The sequence below is a fragment of the Cyanistes caeruleus genome, chromosome 3 (genome assembly GCF_971803275.1).
Source record: "Cyanistes caeruleus chromosome 3, bCyaCae1.hap1.1, whole genome shotgun sequence".
Lineage (NCBI taxonomy): Eukaryota > Metazoa > Chordata > Aves > Passeriformes > Paridae > Cyanistes > Cyanistes caeruleus.
In genome coordinates, this window is record NC_141703.1 from 99,265,134 (window position 1) to 99,291,161 (window position 26,028).

A 26,028-nucleotide genomic window follows, 5' to 3' on the forward strand; every position below is an offset into this window, starting at 1 on the left:
TCTAAACAATGCATTTTTTTCTTAGTCAGCATTATATAGTTTCCAAATAATGAGTGAAGCTTTATCTCCATGATGCTCAGTAATACTGACTGGAAATAAGGTTAAAATGAGTGTTGAGAAAAAAAAAATAGATTGCTGTGAGTTTTCACGATTTTCATTGCAGTTTTAGTTAAAACATTCACACTAATAATAAAAGCCTATTGAAAGTCAGTCCTTTTATAAAAACTTTTCCCCAAAAGGAAATATTCAGAACACAAATTCAGAAACTCATTTATTTTTTGGTAAAAGTCTTATGCTATTGGCATAGTGATGAAGGAAGTTGGACTGTAAGGCCAACAGAATTGCATGTATACACATGTATATAAAATAAGAATTTTATTATATAATATTCAATTTATATGTTATAATATTAAATTATTAATATTTAAAACAGTAAATTTATATATTATAGTCAAGAGTCTCATTTATCTTTAGGAACTACAGCTGCATTTCAGGCAGATGACAGGTTTTGCCATTGTGAGGTAGAGAAAAGTATGCAATGCATTGACATTTATTGGTTACCAAAATATTTTTGTAAAAAAAATCTTGTGCAGGAAAAGAAACCTTTTTCCACCAAAATGCTTTCACAAAGAGTATCCACAATAGTAAATAAAAAATTTAGGTTTTTTAGAAATTCCTCTGTGACCTAGAGTGCATGAATGAAAGAGGAGATATACAGTGATTAATAAATGGTAAATGTTAGATTAAATTAAATTAAGTTTTTTAGCTTCTTAAACATCTTGGAATTGTGTGCACTGCAAGAGTTCTCCAAATTACTTTTGACACCTCTCTTTTTGAGAGAATTTGAACTATAACACCTTTTCCTTTCTCCTTATCAGATCCATGTTCTTCTCCAAATATGTTATTGGTAAGGAATGACAAAGTCATTGAAGGTCCAACAACTTCTTATTTCAGATATCATATATTTTTTAGAATCTTGGCATTTCTTTGCTGTCCCTGGAAGTTTCAGGAGTTGGGGGATTTGAAAAGATGATTTGTCTTGTTTGCCACTTCTGAGAAGACATTGAAATTGTTTTCAGGAAAATGAGCAAGGCTTTTGAACACTGGAAAGACTCAATGTGAGAGTTTCTAATTGAATTTTCATTTTGTTTTAAGACATAGATTTAGACAAAGTTTGGATTAAATGGATTTTTGGAAACAAATCTCCCAGGCTTTTCATGTGAGGTAATTGGTCATGAAGTAATAGACAATCAGTGGCAAAATAAATATTTGGGAAAATGTACAGTGTCTTAATGTAGATGATGGTTACCTTGTTCAGATCTTCTTCAGCAATGACTGGAAGAAAAGTATCAAGTTTTCTCTGCTTAAGAAGAATCTGAAGTGAATTTTATTCTATACATTTTAAGGGAGGACTATGTTTGCAATAAAATAGCCAATGACACTAATTTGAGAAGTGAATTTGTGTCTTCGTCTATCTATCTGCAAGTATTTACACATGCCATGTATATTTTTATATATATGCATGTAAAAAATGTTGAGATCAATGGACTGTAAACACACAGCTAAAAACATATCTTTAAAATAATGGAATTTTGCAAAGCTTAAAGACCACTTTTAAATCTTCAATTAGTTCTCCAAAGCAGATTGTCAGAAGGAGCAGTTTAACTGCTGTGCCAGACCAAACATGATTTTAGCATTAGTCTTACATTTAAATTATTGTTTTGGAGAATCTTATTTCCCTGCTATGTGAAATGAATTAATATACTGTGCACATGCATTTTGGACAGAACCACTTCACCAGAGAAGAAAGGAATAGCAGTGAACAACGTATGCTGCTTCTGAGTGTGTGCCATCCACTCACCCCATGGGGTCCAGATGGGCTGGAGGGTGCCATCTATTATAGCTGGCTTCACACCCACAAAACTGTTTGGCAATTTCCATCAAGAACATGTTTATTCTCTACCCTGCACTGCAGAATTCTTACTGCTGTGAAACTCTAGTTAATTACAGCAAAACCAAGTAGAACTTGGAAATACAAAATGAATGCAGAAGCATGTGTTGAGTTTTAATTTAATTTTGAGGCCATTATAAACAACTACAGTTTTCAGCACAGAGGAGCTTCCTACCTTTTCCAGAGTTCTTGACCATGTTTCACACACTGTCTCAGAAAAGTGACTATTTTTTTGGCCCTGACAAACTCAGTGAGACACTGCTGTGCAAACTGGCCTGCCTGCATCTGCAGCATTCTGTATTAGCTGAGGTTCTGTGGCTGTTCTCCTAGGCAATTCCTGCCAAATATGCATGGCTTGTGTTTGACACTAGGAAAAATTCTTCACCAAAAGGGTTGTCAAGGATGTCAACCTGCAAAGTGGTGGAGTCACCATCCCTGGAAGAATTTAAAAGACATGTAGGTGTAGCACTGAGGGACATGGGTTGTCAGTGATCTTGGCAGTTCTGGATTAATGGTTGGAGTTGATGATCTTAATAGTCTTTCCCAGCCTAAATTATTCTATGATTTCTTTGTACGAAGGAAAACTTACTGCATTTTGCTTCATCAGAGGCATCTTCACACTGAGGTACTTTGTCACACAGGTTGTGCAATGGGATGCATTTCCCACTACCACACTGATGCTCATCAATTGTGCAAGCCCCTGAAGGGAAACAAGAGAGAGGAAAATTAATCTGTAGTTGTGAGGAAGGTTGATGTCCGCAGGAGATCTTAAAGTTCACCTGAAGAAAACTGTGCAGATACTATGAAGAGCCTTTGATTTCTTTTTCTTTCCATTTCCATCCATCTCTCTTTCAAAATAAAGATAATTTTCAGATAAATATAAGCTAATCAAGAATAAAATTTGTGGTACTCTGCCTTGTAGCTTCTGCTCTAGTTATAGCTGCTCAGTTAGTAGTGTTCTTCCACTGCAAGTGACAAAACATGGGAGTGAAAAGTCAAATCCTGTCAAAAGTGACTAAAGATTTGAAATTTCAAATGTTCAGCATTTGCACAAATTTTAGAGACCATGAACTCTGTCAAGCCAAGCATATGAAAAAGGAGGCAATGAAAGCTGAGAGTCTACTTCTGGGACCTGTTAGGAAAGAGACAAAAGTAAACAGAATGAAAGAGGAAATCATTCATAAAAGTAGGATTAAGATACTTCAGATTCAGTTCTACAATTAAAGTAAATAAGGGAGTGAGTAAATGTAAAGTTATAATTCTTTCTGTGGACAAAGTGTATTTTTAATGGCTTCATTTGTATTACAGTCATAAATTCTATCAAAAAATTGTTTCTTTTACCTTCCTGGGCTTATTGACAGAAATACGTAATTATCTAGAAGTCTTATTTAAAGCAAGATAATTGCTTTACTTCTGATTTTTTAATATTCCTATAAAATGATTCATTCCTCAATCAGCATGGCCTGTATCAAATGGAAGCAGAAGAATATGGATTATAAAAGGCTTGAACCAGATTTTCACACACTCAATGTCCATAACTAATGACAGATATTTCACAGAACTTAGTTCTTGACAGTGTTTTTATTATATTGCATACAGCCAAAAATTATTTCTCTTCAAATAATTCTTTAAAAAACCAACTCTTCATAGAAAAAATAAAATACAAGGAAAAATTTGCTTTTCTTCTGAAGTTAATTTATTTACTGACAATCCATTTATCCTTAGGCCTGAATCCTAATGATATTAGTCTCTGTCCTTTGGCTGCAAAGATCATGAATAAGCATAATCCTTTTGCAAATGGAACTTTTTTAATATATTTAAGCAGAACTGGCAATTGCCACTTTGAGAATTCTGCCTTGCTAAGCTTAATTTTCACTTTACAAAATATGGGCAGTGCCAGCCCAGTAAAGATGCTGAAAAAAAAAAGCAGAGAGTTGTTGGACTGACCAAATGTGAGAGAGAAGGCAGAAGAAGCAGCAAAATTGTCATATGGACATACAAACTAACATCTCAGTCATGCACAATGGGATTAAATAGAGTTAATTTTACAAATGTAGACCAGAGGTGAAGATTAAAAATTATTATTATTATTACTATTATTATTATTAATAATAATAATAATACTATTATTAAAATAATGATAATGATAATGATAATGATAATGATAATGATAATGATGATGATGATGATAATAATAATAATAATAATAATAATAATAATAATAATAATAATAGTACTGTGAATCTATAAAAATCTGCCACTGGCTAAGCAAGCTGGGAGAAACTTGCCATTTCTGAGACTTAAAGTAAGAAAAAGAATCTAGATTCTTGTTGGCTTTCTGTTCAGGTAAGTTAATGGTGCTTTACACATCTCTCAATACATACTGATTTTTCTTTCTCTGTGTTTCTTCTGTCAGATTTCCATAGAAGAAATACAAAGCCTCTAATTAATTCAGTGAAGGTTTGCCCTACAGTTAGTGTAATTATTTGTCCTGCTAAGCATATTAGTGTTCCATGTAATTTGCATTATGCAAAATGATTCATTTTGCATATTTTGGAGAGTTGATTGCTGAGTGACAAGTCTAATTGCAGTCCCCAAGAAAATCAAGAGCCTTTCAGAATGGATCTGGCTGGAACCAGTAACACTGCTGTCCAAATATCTAAAAGACTCAGATTATTCACACACTGAAGATCAAATTTTTAAAGATGCAAGAAGGACCATTTTGCAAATATTCATTACAGTTACCACATACAGTTTTCTCTCCTAGATCATGTCATCAATAGTAAATATTTCACAAATGCATTTAAACACACTTTAATGACACCCTGAAATGATTCACAAAGTGATGTTTTTTTCCTGGGGTTTTTATAGGGGATAGTTAGCATTTTCCCTCTTAACATCTGAAAATACTGCTTTTTGGTCAAAATACTGAGTCAGTTTTCCACATAACATCACAGAGTTGCCCATGATTTAGACATTACTCCAATTACACTAAGAAACAAACCCATCACTTTTCATGTCAGGAAATATAAACTACAGATGAGTAACCAGCCTTTTTCTCTTTAACATTTGCATTTTTCTACTGAGCAAGTGCTGAGAGTCACTTTGCAATCTACACGTTTTCTGAAATATATTTGGCCAGTGGTATAACCTCTCAAATACAAAGGTTCAGATGCTTACTTAAGTGGTAGCCAGTAGTAAAGTTTGCAAGAAATCCCTTCCCCGTTGTAGACTTGTCCGTCCGGAGGATCACCGTCATCTGGTTTGTTGTAGAGAAGACATCTGGCACTGGGCCTTTCTCTGTGTACACAGCTATTCACCAGGAAAACATGAGTACATTCAACCTATTCTCTTCAAATGTATTTCAAAATGTTTTGGGTTCAAAAGCAAATACTGCCCCCATAGGGATGTAGCTGGTCCCCCAAACCTAACTGCTATCAGACTGCCGTGGTCAGACCCCAACACCAGGTTTGACTAATCAGTACAGAATTATAAGGCTCAGCTAAGAGATTATCCACATGTTTGTCCACACATGTTAACAGTCTGATTTACTGAGAAGTTAATTTCACACGGATTGCATGGAGAGCTGAGTGTGTGCAAATGTTTTGGAAACCTGATGTCACATAGAGTATGCTTTCTCAATTTTCCATCTGAATTTCTGAGGCCCAAAAAATGTGAATGAAATGAGAGGAATTTGATTTCCTTGATATTATATCCATCAGTTTCCTCAAGCTGCCTGATTACATTCATTTTAGTACCCACTGCTGCTACTTGCCCAAAAGTAAGGAATCTGGTCCTCTGCCATCTCTGACTTCAACCACGTCCTGAATACTTTGCAGTTCAAAAATCTGAAAATGAAGTTGGATGTTTTTTCCATTTTCAGCATTCAAGTACCACACACCTGGAAAATAGTAACACACACATACACACAAATCACCTTTTCAGTAATTTACTCTGCCATTTTCATGCTGAAGGGCTTTGGCGAGGAAAAAAACAATTCTCCTAAATTGTTGATAATCACCCAAGAAATGAAGACATTTAAATCTTGTATTTAAAAGCTGTCAAGATCCAAAATGCTGTAGTTTTTCATTCTTAAAACATTTTTGAAAACTAATTCTGAGCTTCTACAACACATATACATGTGTTTTTAATCATTCATGTCAGCTGTGAGTTTCCCCAAAGCAGTAAAGCTCATTCTTTTCTGACTGTGACAATGTGACAAATAGTCTTGTCACTTAGGTCTCATTTCATAGTAAAATAATTTTTGTAATCAGTCACAGAAGCCTGTCTTTCAAGTTAAATAGCTCTTTGCTTCTGTTTAGCCTATACTTTTTCATAGTTAATCTAAGTGTGGATACTATGGAAATCTTGTAAAGAAAGTAAAAGAAATAAATTTCATGGAGTTAAAAGTATTTTCTCACTGGCAGCAATCTCATCTGGGAACTTGTGGAATGAATCCTGGAAATGTGAGCCTTATCTCAAGCAGAACAGAAACACAAAATTAAAACTCTTATGATTACCATCCCAGCACAATTCCCCAGGATTGAAGGAATAAATAATTAAAATTTCATTAAGAAGCAATGACAAAGCTCTCTTCCTTGCTTTATCCATCAACAAGACATACTGGACCACCTCGAAGCATTCACTTTTGCTGGCTCTCATTTAATCTATATCAAGTAATGTCAGTAGAATAACAAAGTCTTCTCATTACTATGTTAAGAAACATTCAATGAAGAGAGGATTCTTTACAAAATGCATGCACACACTCTTTGTTTCCAGAAAACTTGAGCTATTTAACAGCAGAAGTGATGATACTTCCCTGGCAAACACACCAGGTTACTGGAAAATGGGGACTTTCATTACCTTATGGAAGTGCTGCTGCATTGACATAAAGACATTTGGCATAATAGGCAGGATAGAATTGGCCTGTCTGGACCCATTCCATTGGATTATAGTTGTCTTCATCCCTTTTTAATCAGCTGGCATGTGTTCCTTAGGTTCCTCTCAGTACCAGATAGAATGCAGTTAAAAGATCCCACTGTATATACCTTAGAGCTTTCTTTTTTTGTTTGACAGCATCTGAGTTGGAAAACAGATTGAGTATTTCTGTTTTTATATGGTTAAACTTCTCCTGCAGATTTGGAAAGGAATGACTTACAAAGAGCTAAGTTAGGGTAGTTGCTTGGAAAGTTCTCAGAGCTGAATGTAGTGTTTGGCTCCCAGAGTTCAACTGGCCCTCCGCAGTCAGCTGAAAAAAGAACATTTCAAAACATAATTAACCTACTGTCTTAATTTTTCAATCTGCGGTAACAGAGATAATTTGTAAATATAATTTTCATGATTACTGGGCTGCACATGATACCCATGACAGAAATATGAAAAAAGAATGTGATACAGTCATCTGTCTCATTTACTAGTACAGTAGTAAAAAAGCTAGGAAATGCTGAGAATAAGAGAGGCCCCCAAATATAACCAATTCATGCACTTTGCTTGTATGCCTTTCTTGTTATCTGATCAATTGTAGAATGACAGAATCAATAAGGCTGGAAAAGACCTGAGATGATTGAGTCCAGCCTGATGAACAGGACCATCAGGACCTGTCAACTAGACCATGAGTGCCATGTCCTGAGTAACTCCAGGGACAGTGACTCCACCACCTCCCTGGGTTGCCCCTTCCAATGCCTGACCACTCTTTTGGTGGACAAATTATTCTTGCAGCATCACCAGAGATACTCAAATCTAAAGCTCTTTTTGTCATCTAGCAAGTAAACTTTCAGCAAGAGACTGCAAACCCCTTATACCATTACTTTGTTTTCTTCAGGACCCCAAAACCTTTTACAGCTAAGCCTTGTCAGTGGTTAAAACAGTCATTTGTTTTTTCCTTAAAACAACTGTTCTAGTAGGAAATACCTTTGTCATAAAGATGCATATGTACTTACAGGTAAAAATTAATAAAATTTCTATAAAAGCAAATATTGTAGATACATGTACAGGCATATACATGAATTCACAACATGGACACAACTAACTGTACTTTATATATTCAATATTCTGTTTCAATATATAATTTTGATAGTGGTTTACATGCAAAATATGTCAACTTCATGTTCAAAATGTTTACTTTTTATTGAAATGAAAATATTTATTTTCATTTTAGCCATCAGAATGACTGAATCAACCATGAAAATGAACTTTGGTGTTTTCCCACTTTTGCTGCTCACAATTACTTAGTTCAAAAATAAACAGTGTTCCTCCATTTGCTTCAGGAAATAGTAGTTAAAGCAAACCAGCTTTACCTTCTTTATTTTGGGGATTATTTATGTTTTATTCCTTGAATTAAAATAGCTGGGTTTTATTTATTTTTAACTCTCAGACTTTGGCTAAAGTTTAACTCTCTCCTCCCCACCCCTTGTGGCTCAGATTTGGATGCCATGATGTATGACAGCATCTCACACTCTGAGCCCGTTGGTTGAGGATTGCATAATCTACAAGTCCTAAAAAGTCTGACCATTGAATCCTACTGGGAGAAAGCTCAAAAAAAAAAACCCCAAAACCCCCGAAACCAAGAAAAAATTTGAACTTCCTCACAACAGCCATTTCCTAGAACTTTCTATTTCACTGAATCACGCCTGGCAAGAAAAGCTGAACTCTTGGAAAGGAAAAGCAACTGTTAACAATCTCATCCCAACTAATAAGTATATTATGTTTTGGCCATATGGCTCACAAGGAGGATTATTTTTTATAAATACCATGAACAACAGATAAAGATTACATTGTTTTTTTCAATGGGATATTACGGCTTGAAATGAAATCTGATCTGGTGTTGACTACATGTAAGTCACATTAGTAGTGATTTTTGTCTAGCATGGAAAAATGAGAGAAGAAATGGAATTTATTCATGTCTTGAAATAATGTTTTAAAAATGTGATCTCTAAACAAATTCATGTGGAGTTATTCATACAGATGTTACTCATTAGAGAATCTAATAGTAATCACTACCAACAGTCTTGGTTGAGCACAACAGATGATTTTCTCAACACATTAGAAATGATATATGACCTGTATCTCTATGCTTTGGCCAAAACTTCAGTATATACTGACATACCTATCTTACATGTGGAATGCACACTGTCTTTTCCACACCAATGTTTGTGTTAAAAGACAGGTTATAAATTAACATGAAGATGAAAGCAATCTTTGCTTTAGATGAAAGCGTGAGGTGACAGTCTTGTGCAAAAGACCAAAGCAAATCCAGCTTCCCCATGCTACCATCAAAAATATCCTTTTTTTACATTTCAAGAAGCTTTTGTGGCACTGTGAATGATGCCAGTGACTTGTACTGAAACTCTAATTTTAGTGAAGGAAATTGCCTCAGCTAAAATACTTTTATGTCTTTTTTATGGATGTGACATTTATAGTGAAATCATTAGTGTTAGTAAGCTTGTATACATTCATCAAAGTAATTTCATACTTCTTTGAAGATGATTAATAACATTTGTTTATATTTTTTTATCAGGTTATAGATAGCATGTGGTAGCATGTCCCAACAAAATTATGAAAACATGTTATTTTTTCCCCAGCAACAGCTTAGACTGCCCTAATATATCATGGACCTCTTTAATCTCTTTCATAAGGAATTATAAGACAAATTATCATGTCCCTTTTTTGAATGCTAAAATTTCTTGACCATTGGGTCTACAGTTTGATATTCCTTTGGTGTTTTTCAGAAGCACTCAGCTACTATTTACCACAGGGCTATTCTACCATTGATCATTAGACTGGTGCTAACTTGTGAGGTGTGTTTACCCACAGCATCTGAAGGTCAGCTGCAGGCAGACATCAGCATCTCTCCACAAAATTACTGTAATAAAAACTGCTATTGAGTTCCAAAACTCATTTTGAGAAACTATGACTGAAATTACTACTGTTATTAAAATTTAATTTGACACACCTGACAGACACACCTTGTTGAACTTTACCTCCATGTGTCTCATGATGGAGCTCTAAAACATCATTTTACTCTTACATTTAGAAGGTTTTTTCTTACCTGTCCTGATGAAGTAGATTTGGAGGAGACAGATTTGAGAGAATAATAATATTAGTATTCAGTAACATTTATACTAACTAACACATAATAATAATAAAATAATAAATAAAATAATAAAATAATAACTAACATATAATAACATTAGTATACAGTGTTTCAACATGAATACAATGTGAACAGTCTTACTATTATTTTAATTTTAGACCATTTTTGTTTACTATATATTTTCAAGAGAGAAACCAGCTGTGTTTTGAAAGGCACAGTAAATCTAATAAGAGGCAGTCCTGGAACATTCTCAGCCCTTGTTTTAATGATTTGAACACCCTCACTATTGAGGTCTGAATAGGCCTTTTGTAGAATTTTTTTTCTTCCAAAATTTCATCCACTTTCAGAATAAATTACAAAGCAAGCCTCATCAGATATATTAATGATTTTTCCACAAGCTTTATTTATATTGGTTTTTGCTTTGAATGTGCTTGGACTTGTTTAGCATCATATAAAAACTTTCTTATCTCTTTTATGTAAGTTATCCAGATTTATAAGGATGGTTATAGGTATTTTCTCTGTTTTTTGCTGTGAGATTTTTCTGCTTAGCTCTGTGAAACAGAGATGTTTTGGGGAAACCTCTGTGCTTTCCTCTAAAATACTCTGCAGCTGGAAGGGTCTGGATCAAGCTGTCCAACCTGTCTGGAGAGGCATGGAACTCCATCTTAGCGTGTTACCCTGAAAATAACTTTTTAATGCTGATGAGAGGTTTTTCTTAAACTGAGGTTGAAAATTCTGACCCACTCAAACACAAATAGAGCAATAGGAAATCAGCAGTGATTTAGTGTTTACTCACTAGGAACTAAAGGGGTGGTAGCAACAGTTGGCTTTGCAGTTGGCTCTACGTAATTGTTTTCATCACACTTTCCCTTCGTCAGGCCAATGTCATCCACGGCAATATCACTGGGCCCACTCCTTTTAAAGGCATCAAGAATAACCTGAATTCAGGAAAAAAAATAGAATTTTATCATTTACAGTTTCCTATGCTCTATCATTCTGTCTTTTCTTGAATTCTCTTATTTCCACTGTAATCTACACTGGTTCTACACTCAGGGGAAGGCATTGGGGATGAGACAGAATTCCTCAGAAAATAAAACAGCACTATGCAAACTGAGTGGCTCATTCTAAGGAATTCTAAGTGCCTCATTCTTCATTTAAATGATGAATTTAATTCCTTAATATCCACATATTTAAAGTAATCCTGTAAACAAGAGATCAGTGATGATGAACTACAGTTAGGTATATCAATCTTCTTGAGATCATATGTGGTTACATATTTCCTGGAAATCAGATGCAGCCAGGTCACAGATGCATTTATTTCCCGAGATGTTAAATGTATCTTTCTAGCAGTGCTTGCCAGAAATCAATCAAAACTACTGTAGCAGGGCAAACCATCCCAAATACCTATAAAAAGAAATTGTTTTCAAAAGATAGGTGCTGAAAGAATTGTCTGGAATAAATCTCCTCCTTTTGTTTACAGATAAGCAAGTTCATCACGTGATGTCAAAACCACTTCCATCTGCAACACACTTTCAGTGGATTACTCTAATAAGTAATTAGTGAAAACAGTGATTCACAATCTGAAGCAATTTCAGTTTAAATCTTCTCATGGCTAAGTGCTTCACATCACCCTCACTATTGAGATTTTATATTCCACAGCAGATTTTGATAGTCTTTGAACACTCTTGTTTTGTGGAAAGCTCTCATGAAAGCATTAATTTTTCCTTGACAATGGTCAGGTTTTCTGTTTTCTGAAATTTCAATACTTTAAATTCAAGAGTAGGAAAAGGGCCTGTGAGAATTCAAATGGGGATTCCAATCTTCTGCATGCTAATATTTATTTGATGGCATGCATTATTAAATGATACTAATGATACCTTTGGAAGAGTGGAGTGTTGGGTTCATTCCACAGAAAACTCTGATATCAGTTTAGCTAAAATAAATGAAAAAAGAAAAAGAAAGCAGCTTAACAAACCTTAAAATCAGATGTTTCATTTAAAGTCACTTGTCCATAATTCCAGTTGTTTCCATAGTTTCCTTCTTTCTCGAAAATTGTCTTTTCCTGACCATGCTCATCACTTATGCGAACTCTAAAACGGTAAACATTATCACCATACATGAAATACCTAGAGGGGGAAAAGCATTTTGGTATTGTTAGAACAAAGTTAAATTCCATGAAAAAATGTCTCTCTTTTTATATTACAGTGTTTTATGAAATTAGGATTAATTTGAAGCAAGCATGAAAATAATATTAATTGTATGTTTAAATTACACCTGGAATTGTGGAGGCCTAGTTAAGCTTCATGACAAAAAACATTTCAGGGATTCTTAATATTATTTTTGTGTAGAAATGAATATTGCATGCAGGGTGAAAAATGAAATACATTATAGCTAACTGCAAAAGTCAAACTATGAAGGAATTAAACTTCAGGCCTGGAGCTGGGACTGATTGTAGAAATCCAAACAGAACCAGGCTGGCGTTGCTGGCACACTGAGTGGGATTAATATTTTTCATGAAAGCAAGCTCTTTGGGCACATTCTTAGACAAAATACAGGTTTAGGGATTATGAAACAATACCAAAAGCTTAGACAATATGTATCTGAAGGGACCAAAGGCAAACTCAGAATCCGGACTCTCTCTTCTCTGAATCCAAGTCTGATGGGTGTTGAAATATAAAATCCTGCAAGATAATGATCACACTTTAGCCAGGAGAGATGAACTTTCTTTATAGTGTTGTTACTTATTGAACTAGAGTTTTTACATTTAAAATAACATTAAACACAGATAGTGTTGCATGATTTGGAAGATTCCCAGCACAGTAAATGTGATTGATTATCCATTTATCAGTCAATGGCATATTAAATTGAGCTTTTAAGCTTGGATACTCCTCAGAACTAGATAAGCAATGGGAACCTAGCCCTTTTCAAGTCAGTGGGAATCCTATCCTATATTCAGTGAAGGCAGAAATTCTCCTGGGTTTATACAAATGTCTTCCTGTTTGATATTGCTGGTGATTTTTGCAGAAGAATTAATTTCCTGATATTTTCATAACTTGTATCCACATGACAGTGGGAAGTATGGATTGTATGTTGAGAGGATGACAGAATGATGATGTGAATATTTTATAGCAAGGTGAGGCTTTATAAACAAGCAAAACCCCCTTTTACTTGTGAAATTGAGTTTGTAGCTTTTTCTGAGATAATTTGTTGCAGCTGGGAATTTGGACCTCTTGTTGCAATATGAGGCCAGGCCACAGAAGCACTGGGATTTGTCATAAGAAATGCAAACTTAGGCAGCTTTAAAATAAAATTCTTGCTTTAGTCAAATCATGGGTGTAATATTATATTTTCTTCTATCTAATACATATATATTCAAATATTATTACGTAATTATAATTATATTAATTATATTACATACATTGTATTCTGTTATTTATACTTCCAGATTATCTAGTTTTTTTTCATGTGGGAGGCTAAAGTTCCTGAAAATGAATCTGAAATCTGAACCAGGCCTTTAATTTCCTCTGTTGACTTAGAGAGCATGCACTAAAATATACATGGTGTCTAACTTAAAGAAAAAATTTCTTCCTATAGTCAGAGGGAAAGTTCACTATTTCATCAATTCTCTAAGCATTCAGAATCAATTTTTGAATATGTATTAAGTTCTTTACTTTTCAAGAGCAAAATAAACAAAAAAAGAGTTTCACTGAATGTAACAGCTTGATATTAATGCAATTTACTCAAAATACAGGTCACAGAAATTTAAATATACAACACAATAGTAACATTACACATTTATATATATGTCAGCTTAGACGTGGTACAGGGAAACAGAGAGCACCTAAAATAGATTAACATTTTTGAGTGAGAGAAATCATTGTCAAGTGTTTTATTAAACAAATTTTACATTCTTTCATCTGATTTGCATTCTAGGAGCCGAGTGGGAACACTGTTCAGAAAATGTGCATTTACTCAGAGAGGGGTGAATAATTTCTATCTCATAAAGTGCAGAATACTATTTTTCTTTTCCCAGGAGTAACTTTTTTCAGAATATTTATGATTTTTCCACTTATTTGTCACTGAATAAGTTTTATATAGCTCTTGCATAGAATATATATAACCATTGCAAAACTCAATTTGCATTTTATCTGGTTTTAGGTGGACTGAAAAATCAGCTGAGGAAATGATTGTTTGGTTTTATTGTTGAAACAGGAAAAACTTATGGAGTCTAATTCTCATATAAGGGCTCATGATACACTCAAAATCTGACTTCTATCAGTATTGTCTCTTTAAATTCCACTTTTGATATGACCACTCTTCCAATTAAATTATTGAACTGTAACAGTTACTGGAGTGTTTGTGTGTGTGGCACAGTTGGTGTGTTTGCTGTGCAGTAACTGGGGACACAGATGCCCCTTGTAAACTGCAGATCAACTTTATTTAAATCAAAATTATTTTGTGACAACCATGAGGATGAGCAGTAGAGAGGGATGAAACAGAAGTGACTTGCCTAATAATACAATTATACTTTTTTTCCCTGAAGTTAAACACCTAGGTTTTTGCCCAATAGAAATTCCTTTCTTAGATAAGGTATTTTGCTGTAAAAATAGCATTGAAATTTTCAGTCCTCACACTTAGATAATTTTACTTATTCTTTTATTTTTTTTATTTAGTTTTGGTATATTTCCACAAGATGGTAATCACTAGCATAAAACATTTTGTCTGGTAGCCCTGACATTTCTATGGGAGAATAATATGACATCCTAGTAATACCACTATGAAGGATCACTAATGCAGTGATATAAGCTAAATCAAGTTTTTCCTTTAATCTTCAAGCCACTTTTTTGATCTTACCTGACGAGTTGCCAAATGTATGATCAAATTCAGGACCACTCATCAAGGGAAAGGTAGGACCCTGAACTCTGGCCCAGTCTGAATCATCATCTAAATCTTGTATCCAGAAACAAAAACTGTCTTCAAAAGTGCAATTGATTTTCTCATAATCTGTGAATAAGGACCTCTAGTAAATAAAGATGACAGAGATACTATTTTCTCAGAATTGCAAAGAAAGGAGTGATGAACAACGTAAATTTTTAAACATGTTTGCAGACCACCTAACAGAGACTTAATTTCCTCTTTATGGAATGCAAGAAAATGACTCAAATAGATGTTTGTACTTGTTAATAAAACACTATTTTTGAAGGGTAGCCCTACATGCTCTTGCACTCATTCACCAACCTTTATTTCTGATCCCTCTTTTCCTCTTTTCTTTACCAAGGCCTGGACTGCTCCAGCAGAAAGGGCTCACCATTAGGGCAGAGTGCTGTGCTCCATGCCCCTGGGGTGTCCCTTTCTTCTCATTTGCTCCTTCTTTGCTCACATGGGTTTGCTGCAGCATCTTCGTCACTTTTGTTCTCATATTTCAGTGTTTAGCCACGGAGCCTTGAAATGCAGGCCAGGCAGGGCTTTCACGTGACAGGAACTTGCTGGCCCCTCTGGATGCTTTCTGCAGCATATCCCACCCAGCCACATTCCCTGATCACCTCCTGCTCCAAATCTAGCAGCTAAAGAACCCTTCACTTATCCAATTACCAAAGCATGAGTTATATTGCTGCATTTTGTTGTCACTGTAGATTTACCTCATCCAGACTTCCTAACGCCTGTCTACTGAAGTAGGTATTTTCCTGAAAGTTATTTTTAAACATTGTTCTGAATGTTTTTTTGAATAAACATATTGTGGTCAATGATTTCATAGTGTTGATTAGTGAACAAACTGGCTGAGAAATCTGATGGAGGTGCAGACACTGTTTTATTTACACAGATGAGTTTTGTCAGACATCACCCTACTGCTAGATACAGGCTTGTAAACCTGTGAATGACCTTACAGAAATAATTTATTTAATCTTTAAAATAGTATGAAATTTTTCAAAGACAATATAGTTATTGGACCAAGGCCAGAAAATGCTGCTTCCCTTTCCACCTCCATTTTCTAAAACTGAAAATGTAGATTCACCAATATTTTGGGATAAAAAAGATACAAAAATACAAACACACAGAGAGAGAGAGAGAGAGAGAGAGGAAACACTTACTGTTTAGTTCACTTGCATTAAATGCAGTGTACGTTGCATTAAAGCCATTCAAATTCTCTGAATAATCAGACATAAACTGTGCTGTAGCCTCATGAGAAAAAATGTAAATAGTTTCAAGACTGGTCCCAGACAGAGAAGCTGAAAACAAATTAAAAAAACATACAGTGAGAGAGAAAATAATCACACGCACATTAAAATTTCCAGTGTTGTTACAAAACCACAGTGGATTAGTTTATTGAGTCTTAAGGAATGGTTTCCCTGATATTCTGCTACAATAACTTCAAACCCTTGAAACATTTAGCTGTTTGGCTGACATGAATATTCTGCATATTTCTCCTCTCATATCCACCAATATCAGCTAGTCTTTTACCATTTCTCATTCCAGTTCTCTACCTATTTCCAAAAATAAGTATAAATAATAATATATCTTTCTGATTTATCTTCCTATAGTCTATCTTCAGAATATGATTTCCACCTCTGATAGGATTCAGCTGTATAGACTGAGTCTTGTGAAAAATGGGTACAATCCCAGTTTTCAGAGTAGAATATAGAGACAGAGATAAGGTATCATCAGTATTTCAAGATCTGAGGAAAAGCATGCCATACTTGTAAAGATTTTCAGGAAGTTTCAAAGCACTTCTCCCACCAGTTCAGTTTTGATGCTTTCATTTTATGTACTGTGTGTGATATTACAGGATCTTCTGACAATATATTTCCAATGAAACATGGACCCCACAAGACTATGAGGCTGATGAAGTTATCAAAATCTTTTAAATAAGATCTTAGAAAACAAGCAGAAATTTCATAATAATGTATAAGGGCTTTATCTGGTCAAATTAAAGGGCAGACAGGTCAATTGAGATTAATTGTCTAACAAGGTAACTTTATACAGGTTCAGTCTTACTCTTGAACACACATGTGCAGCTCTTGATACCTCAAAATGCTTATTTTACCACTTAGATTTTATTAATGGGAAAGTATTATTAGCTGAAAAATAAACTTACCTCTTAAAATCTTGTTTTGTCCTAATCCTTCATAAATATCCAATATGTCTGAATATGGTTGTGTTTCAAAAGAAGTGAAGTTCAGTTTAATGGACAACCCTTGGGGAACTCTAAGACAACAGAAAGATTAACTCAAAACTGAAAATCTATTTTTTGACTTCAGTAAAGTCATTGAAGTCATTGTGTATTTGAATGATAAGTTCAAAAGCAACATGAAATTATATTAATCAAGATCTCTTTGTCTTTTAGCTTGTAAAATTGCCAAAGGAATTTGGCATAAACATTTTGTAAGTGTGCATACACCTTTACACACTGGAGTTAAGTATGTTCTAGAAACTAAATGTTCTGAAATCTAGAATGAGACAATCAGTTCTAGAAGGTTATTTTTGATGTTTTTGTCTGGGTTTTGTTCTCTGCATCTCATTGAATTGCAATCACTTTTTCATACACTCTTAGATATCTCACTGCTCAAGTAGACTTCCCAATGGCAGACAAATAGTATCAAGATATCAATATGAACAGTTAGATATTAAAATCTCTCTCCTGAAAGTCCAAAACACGGTCTCTTATGACAAGAATGGGATTTGCATACAGATTTGATGATCTCAAACCCACTCATTGGGAAATTGTTATAAATCTAAACCATCACACACAAAATTTAATGACAGAAATCACTTGAAATAAAGTGTAAAAATTCTTGGCCTTATTTTGCTACAGTTATGTTCAATGAGTAATCTATATTTAATTTGTTCTTCCTTTTCTTTTCCACTAGACACATATGGTAGTCCAAATTTTAAAACACTATTATCACTATCAGTTTAGCTACCCCTATGTGTTTTTATTTTTTGGAATTGAGAGATGCAATGAAAGTAGACTTTCAAAAGCAATCCTCTGGTGTTTATGAGTAATGATTAGTATAGAAGTGTGAAGGAAACACTTAGATTTTGCCATTTAATTTTTTTGGTTTTGTTATTATTTTATATTTCCCCAGAGGGAAGAAATAGCCTTGGTTAGAAAAGAGTAAAACATATCGTTGAAACATTCAGGAAACTAAACTTTCAGGGAAATATTGAGCATGTTGCTCTTTTAGAAGGAGAGGCTATTGGATCTTCATTTGTAGTTAAATGACAAGAATGTTAAAACTCTTTCTAAAGGTAATGGTGAAATATTTCTAGACAAAGGCAGGCACAAGAAAAATCCAATCTCAGATGTATTATAGGTTGCCTTTAAACACATTTTTATAGGGATAATAAAAAAAACACAAGTTACTGGAAAACCCCAAAGGTTCCCTTATGGAAACAACTCTTTCTGAAAGAAAGACAAAATTTGAGTACCACTTTGAGTTTTTTAGGCCTTTACTCTCAGTGTTGCCAGAATTTTTTAAAGCAGGTTAGTGGAAAATCGATTCTGATGGTTGTTTTTGTCATTTTTCAACTTGTAATTACACATATCTGCAGAACTTCTACCATACTGTTTCCAATTGCTCATGATTCTTTCTAAAATTAAATTTTTACTAGCTACATACCTGGTATAGATATCTACCTAACACAATGCTTCTTGCAGCTATAGCAGCACTTGGAGCAACAGCAACAGTTTAGATGGAGGGAGGCCACTTGGGCCATGTTTATTTACTGTGCTCAAATTCTGCAATGCCATGAAATGAGGAACAAGGCAGACATATTCTGCAGGAAAAAACTCCTGTTCTTTTCCTGGGACACACCTGTGTTTTAAAGCCAGGTGTTGTCAGTAATTACTGTTGAATAGTTCCACTGAAGATGAGAAGGAAAAAATGCACTAAACAGAAGGAAAACCAGGATTTCAAGGTGAAGATGAAAGTTCTGAATGAAATCAAAGCCTAGCACTTTGAAAGGAGCCTTTGGAATGTAAAGCCCAAACCTTTTCCAATTTTAAAGGCAATATCTTAATCTCCTTTGAAATCTTCTGCCAAATTAATACTTCTCAGAATCAAAGAACAGCCATTATTACAAAACCATGATAAGAATTACTGCCTTTCAGTAACTTCTGAATTGGCAGTCATAGGAGGGATTTTTAGGACTGTCTAACTTGTGATCATCTAATATTTTAGATATGTACTTCTAGACAAGATTTATCATATAGTGTGGCTTTTTTCTCCCTGGCCTAAGAACTGGACCTAGAGAGTCAAAATCAAAGAGTTGTCCCTGTCTGTAGGTATATATCCTTGATAAAAAAAAATTCCACCTCTTGTGCCTAAGGTTTAAAAGGCATTTGAAGCTATTATATACAATGATAACTATGCAATTTTAATCCATATTCCTAAATTACATAGGTACATAGGTACATACTCTTAACTCACAGATGAAACCTTTACACCTAAGTGACAAGGGAATTCTTGAAAATTCTTTCTGTTAAGTAAGAGTTACATCATATAAAGCCATTACCTGAAGATTGCTATTTAATATAATCCTTTGAAAAAAAAAAATCTTGGAACTATTTTGATTTATGTGATGTATTTTGAACCTATGCTTATGTTCCTCTGGATGTATATAGCACACAAGATTCCTCAAAATTGTACATAAGAATTTTTGTAAGTGGAAAAATCATTGATACATTTATGGAATTTATGCATGAAGGTTTTTAAAGAAAAGTTACATAAATACAAAGGAGAAAATGTATTACATATTTTCTATGTTGGAGTATTTGGGAATAAAAGCAAATGTCATAAGACTATTGTGCAGGAAACAAGATCACCTCATAATAAATAAAATGTTAGGTACAAAATGATTGGAAAATGACTTACATTATTATCCATTGGCAAGAAATGCTTGCATTATATGGCTTTGGATAATTCATGGAGTGAAAAAACCCAGAGGAACCAGTCAACATGAATTTTCCATCACAAACAGAAGCTGTAAAGATATAATGAAGAGCATTTGTCAGAATGACATTTGAAAAACAGGTTCAGAACCAAAATGTGGGTGACCCTGGATGTTAGTTTACATGGATTACTTTGGAACTGCTTTGTAAGCAACAATAGGAAGACAAAGTAAAATACACTATCAAATTATTCTCATTTCTAATTCTCAGCACTGTTTGATCTCAAAGTACTATATAAGAAGAAAAGCAGTACAGAAAATTAACTTTTAAATTAGACACAATCCAACTAATCCAAACTAGTCTAAACCAATCCATCAAATATTCAAATTTGATGGATTTCAAAACCATCGACTGGATTTTGCTAATCCAATTTTTTCTTTTATTTTACTCTATACATTTATAAGGAAACAGAATCTTGCCTTACCAGTTCTTATCTACAACTGCTTTAAATCAGAAAACTGTGTTTGTACTATCAGAGACAGTTTGATATCACGTGAATAAAAGCAAAAAGGGGTATGGTTGGCTACTGTTATCTCTACTTTTATGAGCTTCCTAGTTCCTCGCCTCATATATTACTGAGTACTGGAAGAGATAAGTGGATCTCCCAGGTTTCCTGACAGGTGTTGAGGAAAATGTCATTTATCATAATCTATTTTTTCAAAAGGCTTTTATTAGTTTTGTTTCCTTAGTGTTAGTATCCCATTCTGTAAAAGTTCCTCACTTAAAAAAAAAGGGGAAAAAATATTTTTTAGCCTCAGCAGGATTGGAAATGATAATTCATGTAGAGTTTTTTTATTTCAGCAGACACTGAAGAACTGCTGAAGGTTTTGCTGCATCTCTTGAACATTGTGTTAGGAATCTGTCTAATGCTGTTTTCAGTCCAAAAAGTATCATAGAGCTTTCACATAAGGATAAAATCAGTACCACACATGATTATCTATAGAGGTAAAGAAAAGTTCATCAGTTTGAGGCAGATGGTCAGAAATGATACAGAACTTTTAATTAATTTCAGAAATGAAATCATACTTATGATGATGGTCCAAATTACAAATAACCAATCATATTGAAAATAAAATGGGAATTTTATTGAGCATAGTTCTCCTCAGGGAAATTATACATAAAAGAATAAATCTGGGCTCCTTGTGTGTTCATTTTATAACTGTAAAGTTCTTTCTGCTTATCACTGTAGCAAACACAAAATAAAAATCAATTTTTGTTTCAGGCAGGTATACACCATAAATAAAGACTGTGCAGAAAGAACTTTGCCAATGTGCCTAATTCATGAGCTGAAATAGAAACATATTCCCTTTTGCAATCTTTGAGAAGAAAACAGAACACATAAGATTTTACATAGATAGAGAGAAAAGGTCCATGAATGATAGTTCTTATTCTATGTTAGCATTAGAGCTGGGTATTGGTATAGAATTGCTTTTTTTCTCCACTTTAATTCACATATTTCCTGTCCTTATCAATGAGAAGAAGAAAATCAGCGTGAGAAGAAGGAAAGTGCCCAGCTTGTTACTGATGAAGACTGTGAAAAAGTGGTACTGTTAACAAGTAAGACATAATCTGATCTAAAAGAAATCTTATAATATGGACATTAATAAAGAAATATTCATACTGTTCTAATTAAATCAATGGCAAGTGTTTGCTCATTCATATCTGTTAGAATTGCAGAATGGGTCAGGTTGGAAGGGACCACAGTGGGAACAACCTCCCTGCTCAGGCAGGACCATCCTAGAGCACACAGCACAGGATTGTGTCCAGATGGTTCTGGAAGATCTCCAGTGAGGGAGACTCCACACCCTTTCTGGGTGATCTGTTCCAGTGCCCAGTCACTGCACAGTGAAGAAGTTCTTCCTCATCTTCAGGTGGAATTTCCTGTACATCAGTTCCTGCCTGTTGCCTCTTATCCCATTGCTGGCACCACCTGGTCCCTTCTCTGATCCCTCCCTGCAGGCACTGACAGACATTGATGAGGTCCCCTCTCAGTCATCTCCTCTTGAGGCTGAACAGCCCCAGCTCCCTCAGCCTTTCCTCATAAGATGCTCCATCCCCCTATTAGTATGATTGTTCTTATTTTCTTGTTGTTCTCTTTTGTTATCTCTTAAGTGATGGTGAGTCAATTCAAGCAGGACAGCAAGACTCTGGAAAAGGTCCCTAGGTAGGTCATCCACAGACTAGCAATAGTCAGTGCTTTGTGTGTCAGGAATGAAAGGAAGAGAGCAGGGACTGGTCCTGTTTCCCTGGAGAACCTCCTGGTGCTTCCTCCTTGCAGGGAGAGAGCAGCTGTGGTCAAAGATGTGCAGGGGCATGGAAGTCATTACATTTTTGCCTCTTTCTTTGCCTCCTGGAGGCCAAAGAAAAGCTGCAGGAGCCAGGAGATATCCTTTATAGGAACCACTTCCATTCTTTCCCCAACATACATCTTGCTACCCACTTCTATTTACTAATGTTCCATACATGGGACATTTTGAGGGTTTCATCCCATTAGCCTTGAATTTGGGGGAGAAGGTCCCCAAACTGGTCAAATCAAGCCCACATATCTCACTTGACAGGACCTTTCTCTGCCAAAGGCCAGTTCATTACTTTCTGATTAATCTCTTTCAGTGCTGTAGTGATGCTGTGAGGTGAGTAATCACAAAATGATAGTCTAGACATATAATAACTGCAAAGAGTCTGCAGAAAACCCTCCTGGGATCAGCCTCCAGTCTCCCTTTCTGTACCCCTACGTGCTACATGGCTGCTTTACAGCAATGCCACTCATTATTAGTAGCTGCTGTTCAGACTTCACATCTCTCTAGAGACCCTTTCACTGAAATTGCTAGCTGTACTTTTGTGAAGCCTTTTGTTACTGCACTGCATTGCAGAGCCAGAAGGAAACCTTTCAAGATAATTTTAATCAATAAAAAACCAAAAGGGTGTTCAGTTGCCTGAATCTGTTCTGAGAATCTGAGATTTTACTGAATTCTCTCTAATGCAGGAAAGAGATGACTAAAATTCATTTTTTAATCCTATATTTTTAAACAATTGACATTAGGAAAACAGAAATACTAGAGGGAATAACAATCAAGATGAAAAATAAACCAAGTTTTTTTAGAGGACAGCAACTCTTTTGTATGCAGGAGCACTTGTAGCATGAATTATGAATTGGTTATAAATCTCATTGTGAAACTCTGAAGAACTTCTGAAAATCTAAACAATTTTAGCTTTCATGTGACCATATTAAGTTTCTCTAAGAATGGGAAAAAAGTGAGACATTAAAGAGGCAGAAAAATTGGCAGGTATCCCAAAACTTCATCCAGCTTCTAACCCCTCATTCCACTGCTTTCATAAAATCTGCTAAAAAACTTAAATACAGAAAATTAGAGAAGCTCTGAGGTTTTGGATAGAAAAGACTGAAAATTTAATATAAGAAACATGGATGAACAATTTGTCCTCCAGCCAGAACTGTACTTTAAGGTTATGAGCCAAAACTGCTGCACTAGTGGTAACTGACCAGATTGCTTGGAAATACCAGGCATCAGTAAAGATGATCAGGGATAAATCATCCAGCTTTCTGGACTGTAACTACAGGTGTTTTCCCTATGAAACTGTTTATTTTTACTCTTCTTAATATTTATTTTATACTTTTATTTTTATTTTTATTACTTTTATTATTTGTACTTATTTATTTTATTTACTACTTTTATTAAGTATGCACATTCCTGAAATTTTCAGCTCAGTTGTGCTGAAACACTGAATAACATCCTTGGTTACAAAGGGGAAAACATTCACAAATTGTATTCAGTAGAGATTTTGGGAGATGTGGAAGTTACATCCAAAAGCCATGTGCATAAGAGTCTATGCTTCAGCAGAAAAACTCTATTCCAGCACAATTCAGAGCTTAAATCACTGTGTGGCCTTCAAGGCACAGCTAAGTCATGCCTACACAGCTTTGACTTCAAGTATTTGAGCTTATTTTTGTCTGTGTCTCCCAATATATAATATCAATTAAATTCTGTCATATGTAACAGGTATGAATGTAATATCTTCAATAAAATGTGGATGAAACTTGTAAATTCAAACCTAGTGGGGACATTGACCTGCTGGAGTGAGTCCAGAGGAGGCCAGAGTTGATCAGAGAGATGGAACTCTTCTACTATGAAGAAAGGCTGAGAGAATTGGTATTATTCAACTTGGAGCAAAGAAGGCTTTGGGGTGACATAATTGTGTCCTGTCTCTGAAGGAACCCTATAAGAGAAATGGAGTCTATTTACAAGGGTCTGGAGTGAAAGGACAAGGGGAAATAGATTCAAACTGACAGAGAATAGGTTTAGATCAGATATTAGGAAAAACTTCTGGAACAGGTTGCTCAGAGACTGTATGGATGTTCCATCCCTGGAAGTGCTCAAGGCCAGGTTGGATGGGGCTCTCATCAACCTGTTCTAGTGGAAGGTGTCCCTGCACCTGGCAGGAGGATGGAATGAGATGGTCTTTGAGGTCCCTTCCAACCCAGGCTATTCTGTGATTCTATGATGGTAAGTAAAAAGCATTCATTTTATGAGATGTATAATATTACTTTATGAATATAAGGGTCTATATTTTTCTTATTTAGCAATACCTAAAATTAAAAAAAAAAAAAAAAAAAGTCCCCAATAAGATTGCTGTCTCAAAAAAAAAATAAATTATGATGGTAGAAATGAATGGCTGATAACTTCCTGGGGTTATGTTACCTAAAGCTTTCCATGGAACTAAGTTCTAGCTGAACCTTAGAACCTTCTTATTTCCTCAGCTGTGGAAGGACCAGCTCAGAGACAATAATTATATGGTCTAGCTAGATTCAGCTGCTATGATAAGCAGCCATTTTGATGTGTTTCAGTGGATATACTACTGAAGAATTTTGATGGATATTTTCCCCAAAATATTCAGCCAAGTCTCCCTTCTGAGCTGACTGCAGTCAGAAAAAAATGTAGGCAATGGGCTGAGAATCTGCAATTTTCTTTTCTTTTTTTCTGAAGAAAATTACACATGACAGTTCAGCCTGTCACAAACCTTCAGGATCAAGCTTTCAGGTTCTTTATAAACATAATTTGTCTTTTGCTTTCTTGTTTGTTTCTAGAGCCCAGCATTTCACATGTTTCTGAAAGCTTGCAGCAGACTGCCCTCACTGTTTTCCTCTTCTCACAGCAGAATGGAAAGAAGCTTTCCAGATTTCTAGCACCAAATTCTATATTTTAAAAAAAACAAAACAACAAACAAGCAAACAAAACACTCAGGGAGTGAATTGCTCCCATTTCTCCTAAAACATTTGCAATGTTCTCTTTGTGAGACAACTTGACAGACTTTTAACTGAGAGCTGAGCCTGTGGGAGAGCAATTCAGGCATTAACCCGCATGCCTCCCCAGCAAAACTGCAGAGCAGCTTGGTAAGGAGAACTGTTGTCAAACTCCTTGGTACAAAACGTTCCTTGGGGAAACCAGGAAGTTGGAATCATTGAGTAGAATCACCTAGGTTGGAAAACACCTGCAAGGTCATTGAACTCAGCCTTTGCCAGATCATCACCATAGTCAACCATGGTGTCCAGTCATTTCTCAAACACCTCCAGGGATGGTGACTCCACCACCTCTCTGGGCAGCCCATTCCAATGCTGAACAAGCATTTCTGTGAAGAAATTCTTTCTGATGTCCAACCTGAATGTCCCCTGGCACAGCTTGAGGCCATTTCCTCCTGTCCTGACACTGATTACCTGGGAGAAGAGCCTGACCTGCACCTGGCTCCACCCTCCTGGCAGAGAGTTGTACAGAGTGAGGTTTCCCCCTGAGCCTCGTTTTCTCCATGCTGAGACCTCCCAGCTCCTCACATGGCTTGTTCTCCAATTCCATTGCCCTTCTCTGGGACCTCTCCAGCCCCTCAATGTCCTTCTTGTAGTGAGGGGCCCAGAAATGGACACAGCACTTGAAGGTAAGACAAAGGCAAATGAACTGACTGGCACCGCAGGATAAAACCTCTTTATCTTAAACCCCAGTGGGGTTTCAGTTTCATACAGTCAAAGAT

General features: G+C 35.3%; 1 protein-coding gene across 3 annotated transcripts in view; it reads right to left on the minus strand.

Moving 5' to 3' along the window:
* Positions 1-26,028, minus strand: part of TMPRSS15 (transmembrane serine protease 15) — a 53,384-nt gene that overhangs the window by 13,905 nt on the left and 13,451 nt on the right. For all 3 annotated transcript variants that reach the window (XM_086883375.1, XM_023943755.2, XM_086883376.1), the window contains 11 exons: positions 19,916-20,024; positions 17,137-17,246; positions 16,133-16,270; positions 14,898-15,047; positions 12,622-12,724; positions 12,019-12,169; positions 10,840-10,981; positions 7,110-7,199; positions 5,727-5,852; positions 5,132-5,263; positions 2,541-2,651 (listed from right to left, as the gene is read on the minus strand). In XM_086883375.1, coding sequence (XP_086739501.1) covers positions 2,541-2,651; positions 5,132-5,263; positions 5,727-5,852; positions 7,110-7,199; positions 10,840-10,981; positions 12,019-12,169; positions 12,622-12,724; positions 14,898-15,047; positions 16,133-16,270; positions 17,137-17,246; positions 19,916-20,024 — 1,362 coding nt within the window. The remainder of the gene's footprint in view (positions 1-2,540; positions 2,652-5,131; positions 5,264-5,726; positions 5,853-7,109; positions 7,200-10,839; positions 10,982-12,018; positions 12,170-12,621; positions 12,725-14,897; positions 15,048-16,132; positions 16,271-17,136; positions 17,247-19,915; positions 20,025-26,028) is intronic.